The sequence below is a fragment of the Rhagoletis pomonella genome, unplaced genomic scaffold, assembly GCF_013731165.1.
Source record: "Rhagoletis pomonella isolate Grant_MI unplaced genomic scaffold, Rhpom_1.0 Rhpom_scaffold_00011, whole genome shotgun sequence".
In the NCBI taxonomy this organism is placed as follows: Eukaryota; Metazoa; Arthropoda; class Insecta; order Diptera; family Tephritidae; genus Rhagoletis; species Rhagoletis pomonella.
The window spans coordinates 17,293,984-17,318,517 of record NW_023458565.1 but is presented as its reverse complement, the minus strand read 5'-3'; the positions used below and the strand labels follow the sequence as shown (position 1 = coordinate 17,318,517).

The 24,534-nt window shown below is 34.5% G+C and overlaps 1 protein-coding gene across 1 annotated transcript in view; it reads right to left on the bottom strand.

The window, feature by feature from the left end:
• LOC118747194 overlaps positions 1-17,566 on the bottom strand; it is a 37,963-nt gene extending 20,397 nt beyond the window's left edge. Inside the window, exons 1-5 of the mRNA XM_036481182.1 lie at positions 17,546-17,566; positions 17,289-17,476; positions 16,626-16,729; positions 13,306-13,512; positions 13,020-13,150 (exon numbers count right to left, since the gene is read on the bottom strand). Of these exons, the coding sequence (XP_036337075.1) occupies positions 13,020-13,150; positions 13,306-13,512; positions 16,626-16,729; positions 17,289-17,476; positions 17,546-17,566 (651 nt within the window). The remainder of the gene's footprint in view (positions 1-13,019; positions 13,151-13,305; positions 13,513-16,625; positions 16,730-17,288; positions 17,477-17,545) is intronic.
• Between the last annotated feature and the right edge of the window lie 6,968 nt (positions 17,567-24,534).

Sequence of the window (24,534 nt, the reverse complement as noted above, 5' to 3'; positions counted from 1 at the left end):
ATCGCTTAGGCGGTTACAGCGCCAAAAAAGAAGAAGAAGAAGAAGGACGAGATTAAAGTCTTGCTAATAGTGAGCATGGATATCCACAGCAGGAACATGAAATCACAACAATGAAAGAACGTTACGGAAATAAATCACTTTTGAAGGAATATCAATGCGATTATTAAATTGGAAGCGGTACTTTATGAAAATGCTAAACAGCACAAGTTCTAGTACTTAATGTAGCTCAAAGTTAATCGAGTAGCGTGATTGGACTGAGTTGCCTCTCATCTACCGCTAAGAGCCTACGCAATCCAATTTTAAAAATTTGCGCATTGTACTTTTGGGTGATTTCGCTCGACTTTTGTCACCATCTCGAGCATTATACAATGTAGATTAGTTATGCCATTTCACAAAGCCAAGAGTAAGTTTAGCAAAGCTTGGCAAAAACAAATTTTTTTCCCCATGACATTTCGCACTTTTCTCCTGCATTGCATAGTAGTAGATCACGTTCCAACAACAGGGCCTGGGAGTTCACTATTCAGCTGGTTTCCTTCAAAAACAACCCTATAAACATTTTCGAAAATGGCCTTCGATATTCAGTATGCATATCGGACTGAGAGCGAACTCATAACCAACCTTAGTTTTCCAACGTTCATAGTATATTGGAAATACACTCGAAGAGTGTTTCAAAAAAAATAATAATAATGAAAACCATAGTAACAAGAGAGAAAGTGAAATCCAGCTCATTCTCGAAGCGAAACATAAGAGAATCACTCTCTCTCATTAAAATTTCAATTCGATAATGAGCTGGATTTCGCATTCATAACGAAGAGAAAATACATTGGATAACGAGGGTTCCGTTTTTCTACAGAATGGCTTGAATCGAATACTAACCTATTCCACATTCGTTATCGAAGGAGAGACTTGAAAAAAAATGTTAGACTTTCAATCATATTCGAATTGTTAATCAATCCCAATGGTTATTGGGAAGCAACCAGCCGAGTAGTGAACTTCGAGCAGCGTTTTGTTGGAAAGTATTCTACTACTATGCACCTTATTGGTTTTCTATGTTCTTTGCTTAATATAGTGACACAGATAAAGATCAGGGTAAAGGAAAAGGAAAAGATAAAGATACGAATTAAGAGATAAATAATGTTAAGTTATGTTATGTTATGTTATATTATGTTATATTATGTTATGTTACTTTATGTTATTTTATGCTAAGTTATCTTATGTTATGTTGTTCAACAAATTTCACCTCAACTCACCATACCCCACTTCAAATCATCTCAATTCCCCTCAGCTCACCTCTACGCAACTTACCCCAATCAATGCGTGAGGTGGGTTTTGGCAAAGGCTGAGGTAAGCTCAGCCAATCCAGAGTCGAGTGAGGGTCCCACTAACCCCAACCAAATAAAACACATTAATTAGTGTAATACGTAGAACACCCTTGGTCTAGGGCGGCAGTGGTGTTGACGGCCAAAATGGTGATCTACGGCAAAGGCAGCCCTTGTGAATAATCGTGCCAGCTTGTCACTGCACGACTGCAGTACCGAAGGAAAAATCCAAGGACACCCGGATTATGGCCAAAAGGCCCAGAGCGCTCCATGCTTACTTACCTACGGAAGCTGATACTGGTTGAGTGTATTTTCCAGTACAATTTTTTTTCTCGGAGTTTCCTGCAGGACTATTTTTACAAAAATTTTACCACGTTGAACGCTATTTTATTGTTTTTTTTTATTATCCTTCACGATATCCACGTAGCTAAATGTATTTATTTTTAGAAAAAATTCACATGCCTAAGTATGTAAATATATCTATAAATAATCATACAAATGTATGTATAAAGCTACTAGAAGAATTTTTCTTATACATACATATTCAAAGCACATTTTCTAAGAATTTTTCTGCCATAAATCTCATTTCGCAGTAACTTTTTCAAGCTAAATTTTTCAATATGAATGTATGTATGTACGTATGAATGTACGAGTACTTACAGTGACTAAAACAAGTGACCATGTGCAGATTTTTTTAAATATTCGTAATGTTTTTCGAGCTAAACCAAAATCCATATATCAACTTTTTAATCTTAATCTTATGAACATTTCTGGGTAAGCAGTTTTATAACCCACACAATTTTAGTGTAATAAAGTGCAAGTTTTAACTAGCTGAAGAATCGCGTTGATTTTTGAGATTGTTTTTTTTTTAAGACTGCTTTTGGGCTTTTTTTTATATAACAAGTGATATTTACGAAAACTGGCGTTGATTTTTTTTTTAAATTTTTTGCGAACCTACGGCATTTTATTTCTTAAGAAACTCATACGTATATGGGAAAAATTTTGATGAAAATTTGTTGAATTTTCCTAAAATTTGTATAAAGTTTAAAACTGTCATTTATATGGAAAAATAACCCAAAAAATTTATATCGAAAAACATTTCGAATATTAAAAAAAAAAAATCGACTCGTGGCCACTTGTTTGAGTCACTGTATGAATAAAAATTCATTTACATATATAGCTTTTGCGAAATCAGCAGAAAGTTCCTTTACGGAATTTCAATTTATTTTCATCGATAAATTTTCACTTTTTTTACTGCAGAAATGTGCAATTGACCAACAACGGATAAACCATTCTTCTCCCAATGATAGCAGCGGTTTTTCCTGCGAAACGTATGACTTCATTTGTACACCTGCATGGCTTGCTCTTTTTGCTGTGAAAGAACGTATGTATATATGTATGTGTATGGATAGTATACATACATATCTGTGTTCATATGGAAAAGTAGCTTTAGTATAAATCGGCATTCGCAGCATACCATTGCGAATGACTCACTGGCGGTAAGCCGTTGAACAACTTTTAGCAAATAAACGTGGAAGAAATAGTTCCGATACTAGCAAGTCAATATTCTTATTAAGTCTCATCAAAAAATTCCTTGCCGTTTAAAAAATAAAGGGATTGCCGCATTATATTAAAGCCAACCTTTCGACATAAGCTACTTTTCCATACGAACACAGATATGTGCAAGAGCATTTTCCTGGCGCAATTATGAGCGCTCATTCATTTATATTGGCAAATGGAAAATGGAAAAGACAATCACATAAATTCATAGCTAAACAGCGGTCGTGAAATCATAAATGGCGGATAGTCTCCACTTTGCCCATTCAGCAGCTTGGGAAACTCTAAAAATGCCCAGCTGTTCGTTGGATTTTGCAACTGCTGACTATCTACAAAATAAATAGTTTCGCTTTGAATTCGATATAAATACTATATATGTATGTATGTATATACATAAGTAACCAGCGCGTGATTTATTGCTTTTGTTACTTTCACTGTTATTGTCTTAGCCAGCTGTTGAGCGAAGTTTAATAAATGCGTGTTTTTTTTTTGTTTTTCAAAGGGAAATAAGAAATGATGTGAGCGAAAATGTGAAAGTAATTTCATTTTGAATCAGAAATGACATAGTAGTTAGTTCGATTGTATGAAATTCCATAGAAATAAATGAAATGTGCTGTTTATTTCAACTAAAAATAGAAGAAGGAGAATAAGTTGAATCTTCTTCTATGACCAATTTGGTGTCACCATAAATTTTTATATGTATTTATATGCAGGTGATATGAAATTATAAAATATTTAAATTATTAAACTTTTCAAAAATAGAATGAAAATACCAATGTATAGACGTTAATCTAGAACATATCGTCTCTTAAATAAAGGTCAGTGGATACTTTAGCGCTTGTTGGCAAAAGTGGTTTTCTGGTTAGTCTCTAAGCTGACATTTTTAGCGGTTTTAATGAATCCTAAATAGACAAAGTACTTCAGTACTCTAAGTAATGAGTGCCAAAAATGCGCATCTCCCAACACGCGAAGTATCTCTGTGTGCTGGCAGGATGTATTTTGTCTTGCCCTCGTTCGCCTATTTGGTCATTCTTCTCTAAGCTGAATGTTGAAGCGCTTGACGTGCTGATGACCAGACCGACGACGTAAATATCGTCCAACATCAGATTGAAAAAGTTACACAAATTGACTGCAATTTAGACGTGGTCTCGGAAAGGTAGCATCTCTTCTCTCTGTCAAAAGCGTATCTATATGGTCAAATAGTTAAACAAGCTTTTGCAGCCGTGTAATGGCTGGAAAACGTACATTGTGGATTCAGCAATGTATTCATAGGACCTGATTGCCCTTAACAGGTGGCACGTGGGCCCCAAAAATTCCTCGCCACTGGCTTTGAGCAGCCTTGTTGGTTTTATATCGCATTATTTATTACTGTTCTCACCTCCAACTTGATTGAGGGCGTGTGTTCGTGCTCATGTATTCGCCTGTGTTCTTCTTCGATAAGTGCGCATCTCTGTTGCTAATCGTCTCGGCAAAAACTAGACCTGCTCTTGAAATGATTTATTGGCTGTCGGACTTTAAAAAAAATTTGTGTGGTAAAAAAATATAATTTTAGTATAAGAAAGTGCAAGATTGAAATTGCGTTGAGTTTTGACAATTTTTTTCCTTGACAATGTAAAGCAGTTCCTTCCATATCAAGATATTTTTCGAATATATTTTGAAAGATTTCTGCAACCTTGCGGAGTGCTGCCAGCTTTTTTTTAACACATCACGATGTAGCGAACAAATATGGCACGTTCCAGAAACCGCTACTTGGGATTTGCCGATTTTGACAATTCTCAAGCAAAAGTAAACAACGCTTTAGAAACTTTAGATGCACTGAAATTTGCTAATACTTTCACAAAAATCGCCATTTTTTAACATTTTCGCTATTAATTCTTTTTTATAAATCATATATTTTGCCATATAACACAATAAAACCACGTTTCCTGTCGAAAAATTGAATATTGAGAAAATTTACTATTTTACGGTTTATTATATTCTCCCATTCTGCCTGTTGTTAGTGTTAAGTGTTGGATAATTTTTGCTCTTAAAGTTAAGAAAATTATGTCGAGCAAAAATAAAACTAATCAAAAATGCGAATATGTGGTAGATTTCAGACCTTGTGTGGTAGATGTGATAGATGTTGAAAAAAGTGGCAGATCTACCACAATGTGATAGAAGTCCGATCACTGGCTGTCAGTTTGGTTACAGCAAGGCCACTTTTAATGACATGGCGCCTTGTATTCATCTATGACATCCAGCTGTTGGATATAGCAACCTACTCTATAACAGAGATATATCGTAGCAAATTTATTATTTTAGGTTTTAGATATCCTATTGTAAATTAAAAATTTTGAAGGATGTTTTCTAATTTGAGGCCAAAACGGCGTACCCAATGAACCGTACCGAGGATAAGCCTGTCTGCGGTCCTTCGTAAATTTGAAACGTGAATGAAAATGCATTGGATACTTGCCGACCTCTGGAGCAACTTTTTTCTCTGCCACTTGTGTGACCAACTATAAATGCAAAACGCAAAGCTTCAACGTTCGTATATCTAAAACGGATGTTCAGTGCTTCCCCAAAAAAGCCGATAGCAGTCGCAACCTGAACTTTTGGAAGTTTACCGACAAAACCGACATTAAAATAAGCGTCAAATTTTTTAAATTTATTTTTCCAAAAATACTCTTTATGAATTCACTTTATTAATATACTCGTAACAAAATTAGCACATTTTACTCGTAGTTCAGCAAAATATAACTAATTACTCTCATGCCCTTCAGTGTTAAAGTTCGCAAAAGTTCAAAATATTATACTTTCATAGATAAAATTCCTGCGCAAACAAACTTCCAAAAAAGTTAAACTAATTTTATTCGACCTTTAAATAGAATTTGCTCGCATCTACTACACCATCAATTTAATTTAGTGGTGAAGGCCAGAAAATTGCGCTAATTTAATTTCCTTACATCTGACCAGTACTTGAACGTTATTGTTGTTTTATTTGACGAAGGCCGACGACCGCAATGAGGAAAGTTAATGAAATGTTAGCGACCGCCTACACAAATAAACCAAATTAAAGTCGATAGAAAAGATACTTTTTAATGAGAAGAAGCAGTCAGAGAAATTGCGGCAGGAGTCAGGTTGGCGTTGTGTGTTTTTTAAAGTAAGTTGTGTTAATTTGCTTTTTATTTTTTTATCAACTTTAACATCAGCAAGGACATGACAAGAAACTTAATCATATAAAATGAAAAGGCAACTTGAAGAGCAAAATGACAAGAAAATGATAGATAGTACAGCGAGGAGAAAGGGCATAATGTTGTGCTTTGAAAGGATCTTATTGACTTGACAGCAAAAGTAACATGATGAATTGGATAAAAATATAAGAAGAAAAAAATAAAAAAACGGAATGTAATTAAAATGCTAAAAAGTGGAAGAAAATACAGGAAGCGAAAAGTCAAAATAAAAATAACTTGATTGCATTATGAAGGAAGGAAATGAGGAGAAACATTATAGTTTGAATGCTCTATAAAATTTGTACATATATGTATGCATGTGTATATGTATGTAAAGATTGATGTCAGTCATTCACAAAGCAGCTTAAAATAGCATCGCACAGTGTACAGTTTATATAAGTACGTATGTACATACAAATGAATCGGATAATTACCAAAAGGATTAAGTCAGCATTCTTCCTCCTTTAAGCGAACAGAACTGCATCAAAATTGTCATATCAAAAAAAAATCTGATTTATTTCCTTTGATAATTAACCGATTTATATATGTACATTCATGTAGTATATTTTTATATACGTAGCTAATGGAATCTGCTTACGGTAAGAGTGCTTACCGCTAACGTGTCTAGCAGAGGCAACTTTCAAAAATACATACAAATGTATATCGTCGTAAACATTGTAAAAGGTCTTTGAATGCCAAGAAATGTAATGTCAAGGGAAGAAAAAAAAGCTTTTAAAGTTATCTTGATAACGGTAATGAATCGCTTTGCTTATTGGACAAAGAATTAAGGAGATGTAAGAATGCCTTATTTCAAAAATACTTCTTAAGAGGGTTGCCATTACATTAAAAAAGTAAATTCCGTTAAATTTATAACACAAGAGAAATTTTTTTTATTAAAATATTTGTGCCAGACTACTGAGGTTAAATAAAGTTTTTTTTCTCAAAAATGATCTGAAAAGTTTTGCCACCTGAAGAAAAATATTTGACAAAACTAAATCTCAAATACATAAATTTTTATAAGGGTTGATAACTATTTAAAGAATCAACTTAAATACATATTATTAGTAAAATAAATGAAATTTGGAAATATGTATATGAAACGAGCGGCGGTAAGGAAATATTCCTTTAGAGAATTGCCAGCTGTTAGAAAAGTAAAATTTATTTTGGTTAATAAATTAAAGACATTCTAATATGAGGGTGTCAGAGGAAGTAAATATAATTAAAAAAATATATATATATTTCTGAAGAGGGTTACCACCTGTTTAAAAAAGTAAATTAAGTTTAATTTATGACTTGAAAGAAATATTTATTTATATCTCAAGTAGCATACTGGTGTATAAGTTGGTGTAAATTTGTGAATTTCGGTACAATTAATAAGATTAATACCAAAAATCGTAAATTTACACCAAGTTATACACCAGTGTGCTACTTGAGATGTGGGTGCAAGAGAAGTTATTCTGGAAAGTTCACACTTGGTTAAGAGGTTATAAATAGAATTAACTAATTAAATTAAACGTAAAAATAGGTGCATCAAGCGAACATGGGGTAGGGAAATATTTTTCTAGGTTGCCACCTGTTTAAAAAAGTAAAATTCAATTTGATTAATAAATTAAAAAAAAAAAAAATAATATGTGGGTGTCAGAGGGAGGAGGTGTAAGAATAGTAATAGTAATAGTGTGTAAGTTTTAAGTTGCTAAAGAAGCGCGTTGATTTTTAATAATTATTTTTTTCGACTGCATTTCCCATTTTTCCATACAAAAATATTCGACAATTTTGAAAATTTAGCTGAAAATTTTCAGATTTTTTACAATTTTTGTACAGAGTTTGAAATGTGGATTTATAGGGTGTTTGTTATATAATGAGCTAGAGTTCTATGCAAAAGTAATAAACATTAAATAAGCAAAAGAGAAAATGCCAAAATTGATCAAAATGTTGTTGGCTTAATTAGCTGATCGCAAGTGTATATTAAAAGTCACCTCAAAGTTAACCTAAGTTAAATTAAATATTTAGAAATGCGTGTGCAACGAAGGAGGTTAAGGAAATATTTTTTAGGGGATTGCCACCTGTTAAAAAAGTAAAATTAAATCTAATTAATAACTTAAAGAAATACATATTAAAATATTGGTGTCAGACGAAGATGGTGTAAAAGAGCTGTATCAAAAACTACTTCCCTAAAGTGTTGCCACTTGTTTAAAATAGTTAAATTCAGTTTAATGAATAATTTTAGGAAGATTAAAATATGGCTGTCAGACGAAAGAGGTTTAAGAAAGCGCTAATTAAATAATTAAATTGAATTTAATTTATAGTACAAAATAGGTGTTAGACGAAAGGGATTTAGTAAAGCTTTATTTCGAAAATGCATACGCCTGTTTAAATAGCCAAATTCAATAATTTTTTTTGCTCTTTATTTACTTATTGAATCTGTTTACAACTAAAGCCTAACATTAAGCAATTAGTAAAGTAAAATACTGCAATAGCGATATTATTTTGAAAGAATTTTAAGAGAGAGTTGCCAACTTTCCATAATGATATTGAATGGGGTTTTAACAAATAGTACTAATTTGAAAAATTTGTACATATAGATACAAACGTACAGTAGACAGGTTCAATAGTTCCGGCAATCTTGTTTATTTCTAAATAAATAAATAAATAAAATTCTTTCGGGACAGTGAAAAAAACGCCTGTCAGAAGCCCAGCCCCTAATATTAAGATTTAGGGTTGCTCGTTGCGAATTTCTAACTTCCATATAAATAACACAGTGTTAAAATTGTTTGAATTTTGTAATTCCATAGCTTCTTTTCCAGTCAACGTATGAGCGATATATGTAAATACATGGCAACCATTATATGGGAGATAGAAATTCGCGACCAGCGACCTCTTAATCTTAATATTAAGGGCTGCGCTTTGTCCAGGCATCCTTTTGCACTGTTTCTAAAATATTGCATTTTGAAAAAAATATATAGTAGTAACGAGTCTAATGTACGAATTACTATGTTATTATATAAAAAATAGCTACGAATGTGAGTACTTCCCCAGGCAGAAATGGCTGATTTATTTGAAATTTGGCACAAATATTGACTATGTCCTGGAATATAATTTTCATTGGAAAATATCCAGACCTTCATAACACTGAAAGTTGGACAGAAACAAGATAATTAGCTGAATATGGGCATCAGGATGATCAGCATAATTTCTGCATTATCCTGCATATAAGACATACATTAACATTACATTAAGACATAAAGAAATACTTAGTTGGAGTTACTTAGTTACATGCGAGCACACCAGTAAGAAATCTCCCATGCATAATGAACTGAATAGCTTCCCACCGCTCACATCTGCACTTGATGATCTATTAAAGCAGCCGAACAAAAGATATGATACATAAAAATAAATGTCCTACTTATGGTGTATTTTATCAAGAGCCCTGAGAAGAATTTCGAAGTAAACAAGCCAAGGCCTTTTGTTAAACTTCTTTTATACGAGTATCATACACCAGACACTCATTCATTCGCTTATGTGTTTATTTATTTAATACCTGAATGAAGACAATGGCTTTATGACCTTTTTTCTAAGAAGAGCTTATGTCCGTATTAATGGAAGTTCCCATTATGTAGTGTGTGTGGCCTAATTCGGTTTTGACCTGCTGTTGCTTGTTTAACTAGCAAGCGAAAAGGCACTTGGCTGTGGTAAAATTGCGCGTAGCATATGGCAAATCTTATAAATAGTACCTAATAAGAAAAAACCCCATTAGTTTAGTCACAGTGCTTACATGCATAGACATGTGTATATTTTTGTATTAGTATGCTATGGTGAAAGTTATGTGTTTCATTTCGTTACTTTATGTAGGAAACCTACGCGTATACGTGATATCAGAAAAGATGTTTAGTATTTAGGCTTCTGCATGGGCCAGATAGTTTAGTTTATTGGATTCTAAATGAAAATATCTTCTTTTTACTACATATGTACATTAGACTGCATCATTCCCCATAAAAAAAAAAATGGCTACGGCCCATTCAGTTTAGTGTAAGAATGTGCAAGTTTCAAGTGGCTGAAAATTACCGTAGAATTTTTAGAATTATTTTGCCGAACGTGTTGCGGGAGCACTTAAAAACGTAAAATTGTAAGTAAAATGGTATATGTGATAGGAAAAATGTAGGTTCTTAGAAGGCTTGGGTAAATAAGCGGGGAAGTACTTAAAAGAGGGATTTTGTTCAGAATACATTAAAATATTCACGGTGCCCAAAAATTTTAGCGGGTTCCACTGTACATCCAAAAATGGAGTTCTTTATGAATCAAAATAGTTACTTAAAGATTTTTTTTTGGAAAAATGACAAAACGGTTTACGCTTAAGAAATTTGCATAAGAATATTTAAGAAAATTAAAAAAAAAAAAATTCAACGGAATCGTAATAACGAGATTTTGTGATGATGTTTTTTTTTGAATGGCTTTTTTTGCACAGAAATAAAAAGAGTGGGAAAATACCTTTCTCCCCATAAGTCTAAATCAGATTAGCTTTGGCCCAGTTATTCAAGTTTTGTGTAAATCAATCTTTGAAACAAGTAAAAGAAAACAGCATCAAAAACCTCTTATTACGATTCCGTTTAATTTTTAATTTTTAAATATTTTTGTGCAGATCTTTTAAACTTAATCTGTTTTGTCATCTGAGGGGATTTTTTCCAAAAAGTTCTTGAAGAAACTATTTTTATTCATAAAAAACCCCATTTTGGAGGTATTTTCAAATCGGTCCAGCTCACGTAAATCTTAATATTTTTCCGAAATATTTTGGTGGACGCTCCAGTTTAGATAAAAACGGAGAAGATCATAGTTTGGCAGCTGCGGGCTTGCTATAAATACAGGAAAGACAGAGCTCGTCGTCCTGTTTGCCAGAAGATAGAAAGTACCAAATACTCAGCTTCCCTCGATCGGTGGCATTACATTTGTTCTCTTAAGTATTTAGGTGCGATTCTATACAAAAACCTACGCTGAAAGCCAAGTTATTAGGAGTGGGTAGAAGAGGCATCAGTTGCCCTTTACCGCGTAAAAGCACCATAAGGAAGAGCTGTGACCTCCCGGATAAGATAATATTTTTACTAAATGAAACCATAATAAAGCCAATTATGTTTTAATTGGGTTATCGACTGGTAGATTTCACTAGAAAGATTAAGAAGTTAGAGTTCAGGAAAACAGCGGCCGATAGAAGCGCTGGTCTCTCCATCAAGAAGGGCCCTCACCTGGTTTCATACCTTAAGAAACGTATCGGTGCATACCAAGTTTGGCTCCGATGAATGGGGGAGTGAAAGCCTCTGAAAATTAATATTTGCACTGTTGGACTGCAGTTATACCGTAAAGTTGCAGCAGATACGGTCTGCTAGGAGCATTCCGTAAAGCTTTCGTATTTCTGCATCGATTTTCAGATAAAAGTGGCCGCTATGAAAGAGACAGTTGACTAGCTTCGCATCACTGGATTATATAAAAGAAGCGTGAACATCAATTTCGATAGCCAAGTGGCAATCAAGGATTTAAAATTGCTTATGTCAGCCTTAGTTTTCGCCTTAAGCATGAACTAGCCGAGCAGAGGGCCCTTCCCCATTAAGGATCCGGACATTCCAGGTGCATGGCCGTAAATCGCAGTATTTTGCACGTTTACTGTGGTAGTCATAAGAAATGGGGGCCTCATCCATTGGCTGCCTTCTCAAATTGGCTCGCTTCCAAACGGATTTCCCGGCGCTAACCAGAGCATACTTGATGTAAACACTCATCGGAAGTGGTAATCTGCTTGAGTAGGATACAAAAGTGAATGAGGATCAAAACCATTCCCTACATGCATGAACTTCTGCATCTGTTACCATCCTGCACGCTTTCTGAACTTCGGGCTGATAGACCTAGCCATTGTTCGAGACGGCCGCCGTGGTCGAGTGGTAAGAGGTCCTCCGCGCTACCATTCGGTAGGTCCACGGTTCGTTCCTTGATTCCAACAACATCCAAACAAAAAAGTTTTTGTTTTAAGCAGTCGCCCCTCTGCCATGAAAAAAAGCTTTTCATGGAACATTGAAATCATTTGCCGTTCGGAGGCGGCGGCATACCACTGTATTGGGATTGGGATTGATTTATTTAGCGCAACGTTATCTGTTTTATTTTACTTTCCTTTAGTTTATTTTATTTCTTTCACTTTATATATACATTTTCCTTTGGAAATTTTAAATGCGAAAATATTTGGTAATTAACACTTAAAGAGGAGTACAAAATTCCCCTGCTCCATTCAAAGCATTATGTCCAATTAAGCGCAATGGCGATTCCACAAAAGGCCCAACAAACAAACGGTTCTTTGGTGCCTTTGACCACCTCGTTGGCATTTTCCGGCAGGTATTACTAATTACTTTTTTTTTGCTTTTGAGATTTCCGTGCTCGAATTTTGCTTGAGTTGTCTTTGCAATGATTTACACCGGCATTTTTACCTATCTACCTTTACTGATTTTCTTTGGCTGTCTTACATGCTATACATACATAGATATGTAGGTATTTGTGAATTTAGTATTTTGAGCCAGTATTTCCTCGCCGTGGGCTAAAAATGGCGATTTTGTGTTCTTTCCTTTAATCGGAATTTTTATTTGTTCGGGTAAGTAAAAGGCTGTTGAAAACGAATTGCGAACCAATGTTTTAGTTAAATTAAATCAAATTTGAATAACTGTGACCTTACATACTAAGCGAGCACCGGATTCGCATCAATTGCCCTGCCTCAATTTGAGTGATTATGGAAATAAAATTCGCTTTTAGCCTTCGACCGCCACTCAATTCATCTCCTTCTACTTTCAAGGTGTTGATTGGAAATTTCACGCTCACTTGCTTTCTTAATTGCTTATTTAATTGATTGTAGTAGGTGTAATCCAATATTCTATTCATGTTTTATTTAGCATAATAACACCACACTCACCTGTCGCACCGCATAGTAGCAGGTGAGGTTGCGCGGATAGATGCCCGGATAGTTGGGCGATTGCAAGCGACACGCCTTCTTGTCACAATCGCTGAAGATGCGCGAGCAATAAGTGCCAGGTATGAGATCGCCTGCAAGGAGAGGGGCGTAGTTACGATATACATACATAATGACTGTCGGCATGGAAAGCAAATTCTCTAAACTCAAATTATACGTAATTTTCAATGATTGCTATCAAATTTCTTTGCGTAAAATTTCTAAACAATTTTTTAGTTACTCGACTCACCCAAATAGTATTTTGGCTCGGTGTAGTTGTGCTCATCTCTGTCGACTGCGCGTTGTAGTGAATTCGTAAAAGTTTTATTATTGGCATAGGCGCTGAACAAGCTGAAATCCTCTCCGTAACGATCTGAATGTGCGCCGCTGGAATTGGTAAAATCTTCGATTGCATTTTGATTTTGAAAGCTGCTGCGATTGTGCCAATGGCGTAGCTCTGTAAAAAGAGAAAAAAAAATGCTTTTACTTCTAAAATAACTTGAATAAGTATTTGTGTATGTTGTTGGCACGAATGTACTTATGTAGGTGCATGTATGCGTGTTTGTATACGTATGTTCATATGTATGTGCGCTTAGGACGGCTTAATCGTTAGTTAATGCAAAATTTTTCATTTTCCTTTTTTTCGTAAACAATTTTGTGTGTAATCGAGCTTCTGTTTTCGAATGGCATTTTATTAATATTCCTTAATATTCCTCTTTTTGCTTGAATTCAATTTGGCAAACGATGCAAGATTTTATCTTTTGGCAAAGTGTTGGCAGGCAATATCGTAGCGAGGGCATTCTTACACTTTTTTTTTTTTTGGCTTTTAGTACGAAAGTACTTGAAATAGTGAAGTGAAGAAGCTGTAAAACTCTTATAGGTTATTTTTGTGTAATGAGAGTGATGTCTTTACGGCCATTCCTTTATAGAAAGTTTTAAGATTTAAAGTTATTAAAGAATTTATTAATAGCTATGTAGCTGCGCCTACGTAGTAAATAGAGTGCACATCTGCTTTACTACTGTTCGATTGACGCAGGTCGGTGGCGAATTTCGAGCGGTGAACCAAATGAAATGGGTAATTGAGTAGTTTGAGTAAATAACTGGCATCAATGTATTTTTTTTAAGTGCTACAGGCAGTCTTGCCGCGTAAATTCCGAACGGGCAATAATAGCCTGCCAGGATCGGCACCAAATGCAAGAGATGTGGGTTTTAGCTGAGCTGATATGAGATCCATCTATCCAAACGCTTCCTGACCAGTGATATCGATTCAAGTGTACATTCGTATCCTTTCGTGAACCACGGAGTTTCCTCCAATAATGCTATAGCATTCCATATCGTTCCCTAAAATGCAAAATAACGTAACAACATCGTCACTGAAATGGAAAAAGTCGTGACAAATAATTTTGTTTTTTCATAAAACGATGGGAGGAGTTGTAATTCGATGAAATCCATCTTAGCAATCAAAAAGTGAATTTTGAATTTTTTATAAGTTACGACTTTTTGTATTTCAATGACGATGTTTGTTACGTCCTTTTGGATTTCAGGTGACGATATACATTTTTAAAATTTTTTTCTCTATTTCTCTCAATCCTGATAATATGAAAGTTTCAAACGTCGAGCGCACGTATTGTACATTCTTCGCGAAAATCGAATGAAAATGCTGCCAGAAAACTTCAAGTTGCATCTTGTGGTTCAATGTTACTGCAACTATAGAGATTAAAGTTTTGTGAGTTAAGAACCCGAAAGGAGAAAATAGCCAATGATTGAAAGTACAAATTTTTCATATTTTATTAGTTCATAGTTTTTTCTTTTTTTACTGTTAATATACAAATTTCTAAAATAAATTTTTTTTTTGATTATTTTTCGTTTTTTGTCTTTTTTAGTGCCTTTTTTTTTGCCCTTTTTGCGATTTCTAGTGCCTTAAGCTATTTTATTTTCCCTTTTTGACCATATTTATGAGAGCCGAATAAGGGACAAAAAATAATTTTTCAAATTTGTTCCACAACAGCTTTCAGAGCCTTCTTCAATGATCCTAGATGTATTAGCCCTGAAACAGTATCCTTATATTAACACAACAAATTTGTAACATAATTTTCTCGAGATTTTTACCCGGTAAAATATGTTAAAAAAATTCGTTAAAATTTTAGTATAATAAAGTGTATTTTAAGTCGCTAAAGCTTACCATTAATTTTTGGCAATTTTTTTTTGTTCACGGTGTTACGCATTTTTTTCAATGCCTTTCCACTCGCACTTTATAATACTCTTAATGAGTTACAAAACTGCAAACCAGATTTTTTTCCAAAGATTCTAATTAAAAAGATTAAAATTTTGGTGAAACCTTGCAGCATTAATTTTTATAGTTTTTTTGCACAAAGTTGAAAATTTGTATTATATGGTTTTTGTAAGGAAAATCGCCTTACTTTCATAAAATTAATAATAAACATTAAATAAGCTAAGGAAAAAATAGCTAAAACTTACTAAAATGTCGAGCCCTAATTTCTATTTTTGTCACTGTATGTATTCCTCGTTTCGAATTCCAGGCATTCAGATTAGAAAATAATAACTGTTTATGGAGAAAAAATTAGGATCATATAGCAACATCACTTAAAACTCGTTCATAGGCATGCCATTTGAATGAGCTGTTAAGGCGTGGAAACACCGAATACGGGAAAAACACGGAACATTAAAAGAAATACAGAACATCTGGCGTCCCATATAAAATAAGTAAATTACCAGGACAATGGGTCAAAAAAGAGGACTGTTCCGTATAATACAGGACGGATGGCCACCGTAACCATCACTGATAATAATTCTGACTTTGCAATTTAATAGTAAATTCTTTTGTCAAGCGTTATGTAAGGTCGGCATTAATATCACCGATGAGCGTTAAGTCTTAGGTGGATTTTTATATAAGAATCTAAGTTTTGTAAAAAGTGCAGATAGAGGGTATTTCAGAAAAATCCTCGATATATAGCATGCCATTTTTAAAAGCATAATAATTTGTCTCGGCTTTTGTAAATCATAACACTTTCTCACTTACATGTTTATAATACGTACGTATTAAATTATCGTGGAAAAACAAAATTAAAAGCTCGAAAAAGTTAGTCGTGCTGTTTACCGACTATCAACATTTTTTTCTACCATGGCCAAAATATGTTGTTAAAAGTTACACATTTTAAAAGTTTCACTATTTTTAAAGTTTTGTTAGTTATTTGTACAAATACATGCATGTTTGATTATATGTGTGAGTGCTGCGACAATGTTTTTCCCAGCAGAATAGTTTAGGTTGATTTTAATCATTTTTATTTTTTTTTTAATCTCAGTGTTTGCTTATTTCAAATCCATTTAACCTATAGAGACCTACGCAGACAACAACCAGCGAAGTGTAGAAAAGTGCACTGGAGAAATACAGTGCAGCGAAATAATGTTGCAGGAAGCTTTGAGCGGATAAGCTCGGGACTGGGTGGTGGCCTGTGTGGGAGGTGGTTGATGTTGCAGTTGTTATATTAAAGTTACTGTGTATGTGTGTACTTATACACGGTTCTGTTGCATTTGATTTTATTTACATACCTTCAAGCTTGATGCCGCCATAGCGAGTTACCGAGCTGTCCTTCGACAAAACCTTGTATCTGATGCGAAAGTCGAAATTGTAACCGCTCTGATCCCGCGCCAATCTGCGCCGCCACATAGTACGGATGTTGCGACAAAGTTAACCAGCGTGCCAGCATGCCAACGGATCAGTTGGCACAAACGTGGGTTGAAGGGTAATATCACAATAGCGGGTCGCAAGTTGGCGTCGGTGTTGGCATTGTCCAAGTAGCAGCGTAGAAATGGAAATAGGAAAATGGAAATGGCAAAAATTGAATAGATTTCGAACAAAAAAACAGTTTAGACACAATGGTATGGAAGTAAATGTATGTTTAAGTAGGCATACGTATGTCTGTAGGTAGAGTGAGAAAATGAAATGCAACGAAATGAAATGAGATGTAATGGAGTAACAAGTACATAGTTCCTTGCTCATGCAGATTGTTAAGTGAAAAGTTTTTAGTACGAATTAGTGTTGCATTTGTAATTTCAATTTGTCTCATTGCAAACGGATGTTTTACATTACGATATCAAAAAGAGTGGAAACGGGATAAAGGGAGGGTAGCAAAAAAATAAAATAAAATAAGGCTTTCCGTGGAAGGTAGTAAAGCGTAATTAACTAAGTGAATAAATATACAACCCACTTACTTATTTAATTTGATTGTGAAAATCAATGATCTGGTTTCGCTGTAGAATAGCACTGGCCCCCACGAAGTGCCACACCACATGCCACCGATGGGAGTTCGAGCCGATTCGGCGATCTGCATATAACCATCCGGGCAGCCATCATGCAGATACGAAGTGAAACGTCCAATTGTAAAGCTATCAAGTGTTACCTGCAATAAAAGTGAGAAGTAGCAGTTACATAAGTATGTAAGAGGTTGTGTGTGAAAGGTAGGTTATACGCATACATAGGCATTGTACATAATAACATTAGAATGGTGCGTGGAACCAGTTTACATTTTTTGCTATACAAAAAAACTATACCTGAACTGGCTCCGAAATGATTTTGAAAAGGTCCCGAAATAGGCCCGATCTGATCCCTAACTAATCACGCACTGGTCTCGAACTAATCTGGAAATGGTCCCGAATTAGACCTGAAAAATACCTGAACTAATGTCGAACTAGTTCCGAAATTATCCCGAAAAAGTTCCGAACTAGTCTCGAAGTAGCGCCGAAAATATCCCGAACTAGTCCTGAAATGATTCTTAAAAGTCCGGAACTATATCAACGAGTAGTTTTGCTTGAACAGCTGATTCGATTTGTTTTATTTGTACTACTTCTGAATTCGTCTTGTTTAACGCGTGACGGCTTATGCAAATTTTTAAAATATTGGGAGCAAAGACCCAAGAATTAATAATATCAGTATTTTTAAAATTTCCGCCTCGCTTTTTACAAGCTTTATGCAATGAAAAGTTGCAGACGGTCATATTTGCGTTATGGAATGCTCTTGCAACAGCAGTAAACAAAGGCTGTTTTTAATGAAAAATTACCGATTTTTCTGCTGGGTTCCACACGAAGCAGCTGCAAATTTTCTACAGTGTTAACGCAAATAATACTCAAACAGAGAGCAAAGATTTTTGCACATTAAAAGTTTACTAAACAATGGATGTTTAATATTATGAGGCGGGAGAGGACGAGAATTTTTATCTAAGACAAGGTTTCCTTCTCTGTTATAACTTTTCATCGAAATATTTTTTGCCCAGATATTTATATATGTAGAAGGTATGCCTCCAAATTATTATTTTTTCGCTAAGTGGCTTTTATTCCTTCAGCTTGCTAGATAAGCAATACACCTTATACTATATCTAGTAAAATAATCATTCAGTTCGTTAAAGAAATAAAATAAATTTTCCACCTTGCAAAAATTTATTACGGATTTCAATTTAATCCAAACATTAGTACCTAGTTTTGCTTGCAAAAACTGTTTTTGTTTTCAATATATAACTGACGGGAAAAAGTTTTCTTATAAAATTTAGAGATGTTTTCGGTACTGAATCATTTCGGTAGATTTCGTGTACCTTGTTTTTCTACACCTCTTGAAGTTTTTGGAATCATCGGAATTTGGTTGCTGTCAGTTGCTGTCGAAATTCCATCGTTTTTTCTAGTTTTTAATAGCCCAATTTAGCAGGTCATTTAACTTATAAAGTAGAAGATTATTCACCGGAAAATCTCCTGGTTTGAAACAAAAACGTACATAACTAAATTTTTTTTATATCTTTGAAGGTTTTTGGAGGATTCAATGAATTTCAAAATCACTAAAATCCGCTAACTCAACAAAATTTGATAAATGTACCAATTTTGAAAAATACGATAACTCAATAATGTATATATCTCGATAAGAATCGATAGCTCGATAAAATTTAAATATCTTTATAAGTTTCGACAATTTATATCGACGAATTTCGATAACTAGTTACGCTCTGGTAAAACGATAAAATTTGTTAAGCAACGATGGCTCCATAAACTTATAGATCCTTGAAATTTCAATAAACCGATATATCTAGCAAATTCCAAACACTTCGATTCGTTAAATCGACAAGTATCAGTAAATCAATAAATATCTACAACTCGATAAGTTGAAAAAACTCGATGCATTACAATAGCTCGATAAATTTCGTTATAGATTTGTAATGATGATTCAATAAATATCGATAACTTGATAAATTGCATTAACTAAACAAATTTCGATAATCCCATAATTTTCTATAGCTCGATACCTATCCATAAATTTCGGCAAATAATTTTATGTTTCTATAAATTTCGACAACACAATAAACAATGATCAATTTGAATAATTCCATACGTTGCGATAACTCTAAAAACATGTATAACTCGATAAATTTCAATAACTATACGCTACGATAATTCGATATATATCGGTGACTTAGTAAATTTCGATAACCATTTTTTATGACTGCATTTATTTCGATTGTTATCGAAAAAGTTCAATAAATAAATTGTCTTACCCTTTCAGTTACCCTGATTCTCATGTATTTCTCATTGTTCTCATTTTCGTCTTTATCATCATCACATTTACATTTATTACAAAGCTTAATTTCAAATACGAAGTAAAACAAAATGCGAAAACAACTCCAATTGAACAGGTTGCAACAACACCTATGCACAAATACAGAAATTTTTAAACGACGATTTTGGCCGTAAAATAAGATGAAGATAAAGAGAAATAAAAGGAAACGGCACTCTACGAATTAAAAACTCCATTTGCTCTTCTTTGTTTCACTAAATAGTTCCGATTTTCATTACAGATTAGATATCGAACCACCCTAATACCATATACAACTAACATGTAAAACAAATACTCGTTTGCACTTGTTGGATCGAGTTTCAACTTTGTTGAAGTGGCAAGCAATTCTGCGGCACATAACCAGCACGAGTATCTAATGGCTGATGGAGGTGTTGCCACGCTAAAACAAATGAATTTCCGTTAAAGGTGTGAATGATAATAGCGTGGATGTTGAGAGAGTAGTGCGAAGTGTACGTGTTGCAACAAATCTCATGCAACAACAAAAGCAAATCGGTTTGCTGCAGATATATACATAGGTACATACATACGTTCACAGTTGCATATAAACGTTTGGACATTGAGTGAAATATTCACTGACTGAAGTGCAGTAGTGTGGAAAATATTGCTTTTCAGCATAAACACATATGTATGTACATGTGTGTATGCATGTACATATGTATGTCTGTCCGACTATCATTTTGCCAGCACCTCGTTTGTTAGCTTTGCTGGCGTTTGATGTTAACACCCAACTGTCAGTATGCTGCATGTTCGCCATTTGCGATGCAGTGTTGCATTTGTCTGTTGGCATTAGTGACGCATTAGCCGTTTTGTGGGAGTTGTGTGTGGAAGTGTTGCAGTTTGTTTTTTTCACGATTATTAGTGGAATTCGCGCTTCTGTGTATTCGCTGTATCCTGTGTAATTGTAACTGGTCGAGCGTGTGGTTGTTGTTGCATGTGTATTTGATGTACCGCTAGCAACAACAAATCACACGCTCATGCAGTTACAATTACACAACATAAAACGAATACACAGAAGAGCGAATTCCCCTATTGTATTATTTTTTTGTTATTTGTTTGTGAAAATATACAAATGTTAGAGCTTTAGAGTTAGAATAGAAGAAAACATTTTTTGTTTATATTGGCAGCGTGAATAACTATATTTTTGTTTACTATATTCGTCTTGCATCGATAATTTTGTTAAATTAAACAAGCAATTTTTGAGCAAAAAACTCAACCGATTTCAATAAAAAAATTTTCTGAGGATTGCATGACTAAAAGAGGTGTTGTGATAAGTAGCGGGCACAATAAATCCAATATGTCGTAGTTCATACCTCTTTTAAGTTTAAATCCTGCGCGGATGATATACCAATTCCATGTAGACTACCTAGTATTTTTTTCGTGCTAGTAATATTTTTTTGACCGATCAGCTGAATCAAATAAGCTTCTCTGTGACCATTTAAAAAAAAAATACTTGATTAGAAAGCTAACTTTATGTCGATATAGTATTTAAATAAAATTTCGGGCACGTGCGCGCCGGGACTAGCTCAGATGCGATTCATTAAGGGAGTCTGATTATCAGCCGAGTCTTTGCGCTGGTTCGCATAATTTGCTGTTTCGATTTTTTTGCATAAATCAATGGCCTCACGTTATCTCAGAGAAAATAATCAAGAGGCTTTGAATCGCACTATCTTGGTGGTCAATCGGCTGGCCCATTTAAAAAATATCAAGCCTTTTATGGCATTAGTCTATTCATAATGCAACGGTAAACCAAACTGATCAAAATTGAGAATAGCGTTGCAATGTCTAAACAATTTTTACTGCTTAATTGTTATCGAAAACCGGAACCCCTAAAAAATACCCTTTAAAAGGTTCTTTCGTGGGATATATTTTGGTTGCGACTAATCAAAAAGCGCTTCGATCAGCGGGGCTACTCTGTAATGCGATACGACAGAGAAATGGGATTCGAGAGACAATCACCCCCGTGTATTACTTACGATGCGGTTGCGCGAATGCGAATCATTTGTTTTCACATACCATTAAATATAACAAATAAGATCCGACCTTGAAGCGCCTTTAATTCTAGTAAAGCAAATGCAAGTTCGAAGTAGTTAGGACTTGTCCTTTATTTTTTGCAATTTTTTGTTGACGATGGTAGCCATTTTCTTCCCTTAAAAGTATGTTCGAGGACTTGTTTATATGAAAAAAATCAACAAATAAATTTGCCAAAAATCAACGGTAAGTCCTAGCTACTTCAAATTTGCACTTGCTCTACTAGAATACAAGATTGTTTTTTTTATTTGTTGTATTTAAATTTGAAATAGAAAAAGTAGCGGCAACAATTGTTTCATTAAAAGTTTATATTTTCTGAAAAAAACCTATTCATTCAAATATTTTTGCGCGCGTTAACTGAAATATAAAGAATGGGTGCTGAAATTTTGTTACAGCTCTTTTTTTTTTGTGACCGACAACGAAATTTGCATATGAGACCGAAAGAAAAAAGTTGTTATATGTATAATTTCGTACATATTCACAGACATTTTTAATTTTTAAGTATCTAGTAGAAAATGCTTCGCGAAAAATTTCCTTTGCTGCGGTTAACAATATTTTTTTTTTGCTTTTCGTTTCTTTCTTTCTCCTTAAATGGTTTGCATAATTTTAACTGAAATGAAATGCCTAAAACTACGACAAGCAAAAAAATGTGTATGAGTAAATATTCATGCTTGTGCACGTTTAAAGCAAAGAAAACACCACCAAATTGTTTGTAGCATTCTTATTTTTTTTTTTGTAAAATATGCAAATTTTCCAGCAACATAAAATGCACACATACTTATCATGCAAGCATGTATGCTACACTATATTTGTATATATGGTGTTGGTAACGGTGTTGCTTTAAATATGCGAAAAATATGAAAAGTAACAAAAAATGTCGAATGCTCGCTGCTGGCTCCGTGAAAAGGCTTTAGATGAAACATGTAAATTTTTTTTAAGTTTACAAAAGTATTTAAAACTCAACATGCGGGCAAATAAAACCACAGACTATTTTCTGACGTTTTTTTTTTACACTGTTTAGTGGTAGAAATTGCGTTAATTTTTGAAGCATTAAAACTATTAAAACAACTATGTGGTCGAGTTTTTCTGTAAGCTAGGCATCAATGATGCAGAGCAGCTGCCAACTGAAGCAGAAAAAATGCAGCGCACTGCGTTCAAGGACGAAAATAATGAAATGATGTCACTATGCGTAGTTTAATATTTCTTGTTTATGTAATTCCTACTTCAATTCGGCAAGTAAGGAATATAAGCATATTTCGAAACTATAGTCCAAGTACATTACTCCGACGAGTAGCCACATAAATCCAACCTAATCTTCCGCTAGATAGATAGGTACAATGACAAGCAAACTAGAATTTTACCACTTGTTGAAACGTTTCCAGTACTCCTAGACAGTCCGGCACAGTTACAGAATAGACTAGAGATGGGCACGGGCAGGGCGGCTATGGGCCAGAATATGGACTTGGGCACAAGCTTGTGCGTCCATGGTCGTACGTTGAATTTCAAATAAAGTAAGAAAAAGAACGAAAAGGCCGGTAAATTATATGGCAAAAAAAAACTAGGTAAAAACAAGTAAGAAAGTCTAAGTTCGGGCGGAGCCGAACATTAAACACCCGGCGCAAGTATTAAATATATGTTTTTTCACCCTTCCGAAACCTTCCGCTAGATGGTAAGCCGAGGTGTATCAATTTTGAGTAAATTAGCGTCCTTCAATTTCGAAATATTGAAGTTTCAAGCATTTCTTAAATTTACCGTTATATGAGAATCGGCCGTTATTTTAGTCCGATTTCAATAATTTTCAACGTTTTGCTTACACGTGGCAAGTACAATAACCATACCGAGTTTGGTACAAATTGGTAGAACGGTTACCGGTATACTTATATGTGATCATAAGTGGGCGGTGCCACGCCCATTTTCCAAAATTTTACCATAAACATATTTCTTGGTAAAGAATTGTTGCAAGCATCAATTTTGAATAAATTAGCTTCAATATTTACTGATTTATCGAAGATTTTGTATTTCTCTAAATTACCGTTATATGGGATGTGGGCGTGGTTTTTGTCCGATTTTAAAAAGTTTCCGCGGTTTTTTATGCTGTACCAAGGCCAACAACTGTGCCAAGTTTGGAAGAAATTGGTGCAGCGGTTACCAAGATATACACATGTAACCATAAGTGGGAGTGGCTACGCCCATTTTCCAAAAATTTATAATATTCTTATTTTTCGTCTAAAACTTATTATAAATATCAATTTTGAGTGAATAATCTCCAGTAGTTACTAAATATCGCAGTTTTCGTATTTCTGAAAATTACCGTTATATGGGAAGTAGGCGCGGTTATTGAGCGATTTTAAAAATTTTCGGCCATTTGGTATGTTATGCGAAGGCCAACAACTGTGCCAAGTTTGGAAGAAATTGGTGCAGCGGTTACCAAGATATACACATGTAACCATAAGTGGGCGTGGCTACGCCCATTTTCCAAAAATTTATAATATTCTTATTTTTCGTCTAAAAATTATTGTAAATATCAATTTTGAGTGAATTATCTTCAGTAGTTACTAAAATATCGCAGTTTTCGTATTTCTGGAAATTACCGTTATATGGGAAGTGGGCGTGGTTAAAGTCCGATTTCGCCCATTTTCAATACCAACCTACCTTGCATTAAAGGAAACCTACATACCAAATTTCGTTGAGATATCTCAATTTTTGCTCGAGTTATCGTGTACACGGACAGACGGACAGACGGACAGACGGACCGACGGACAGACGGACAGACGGACAGACGGACAGACGGACGGACAGACAGACATGGCTTAATCG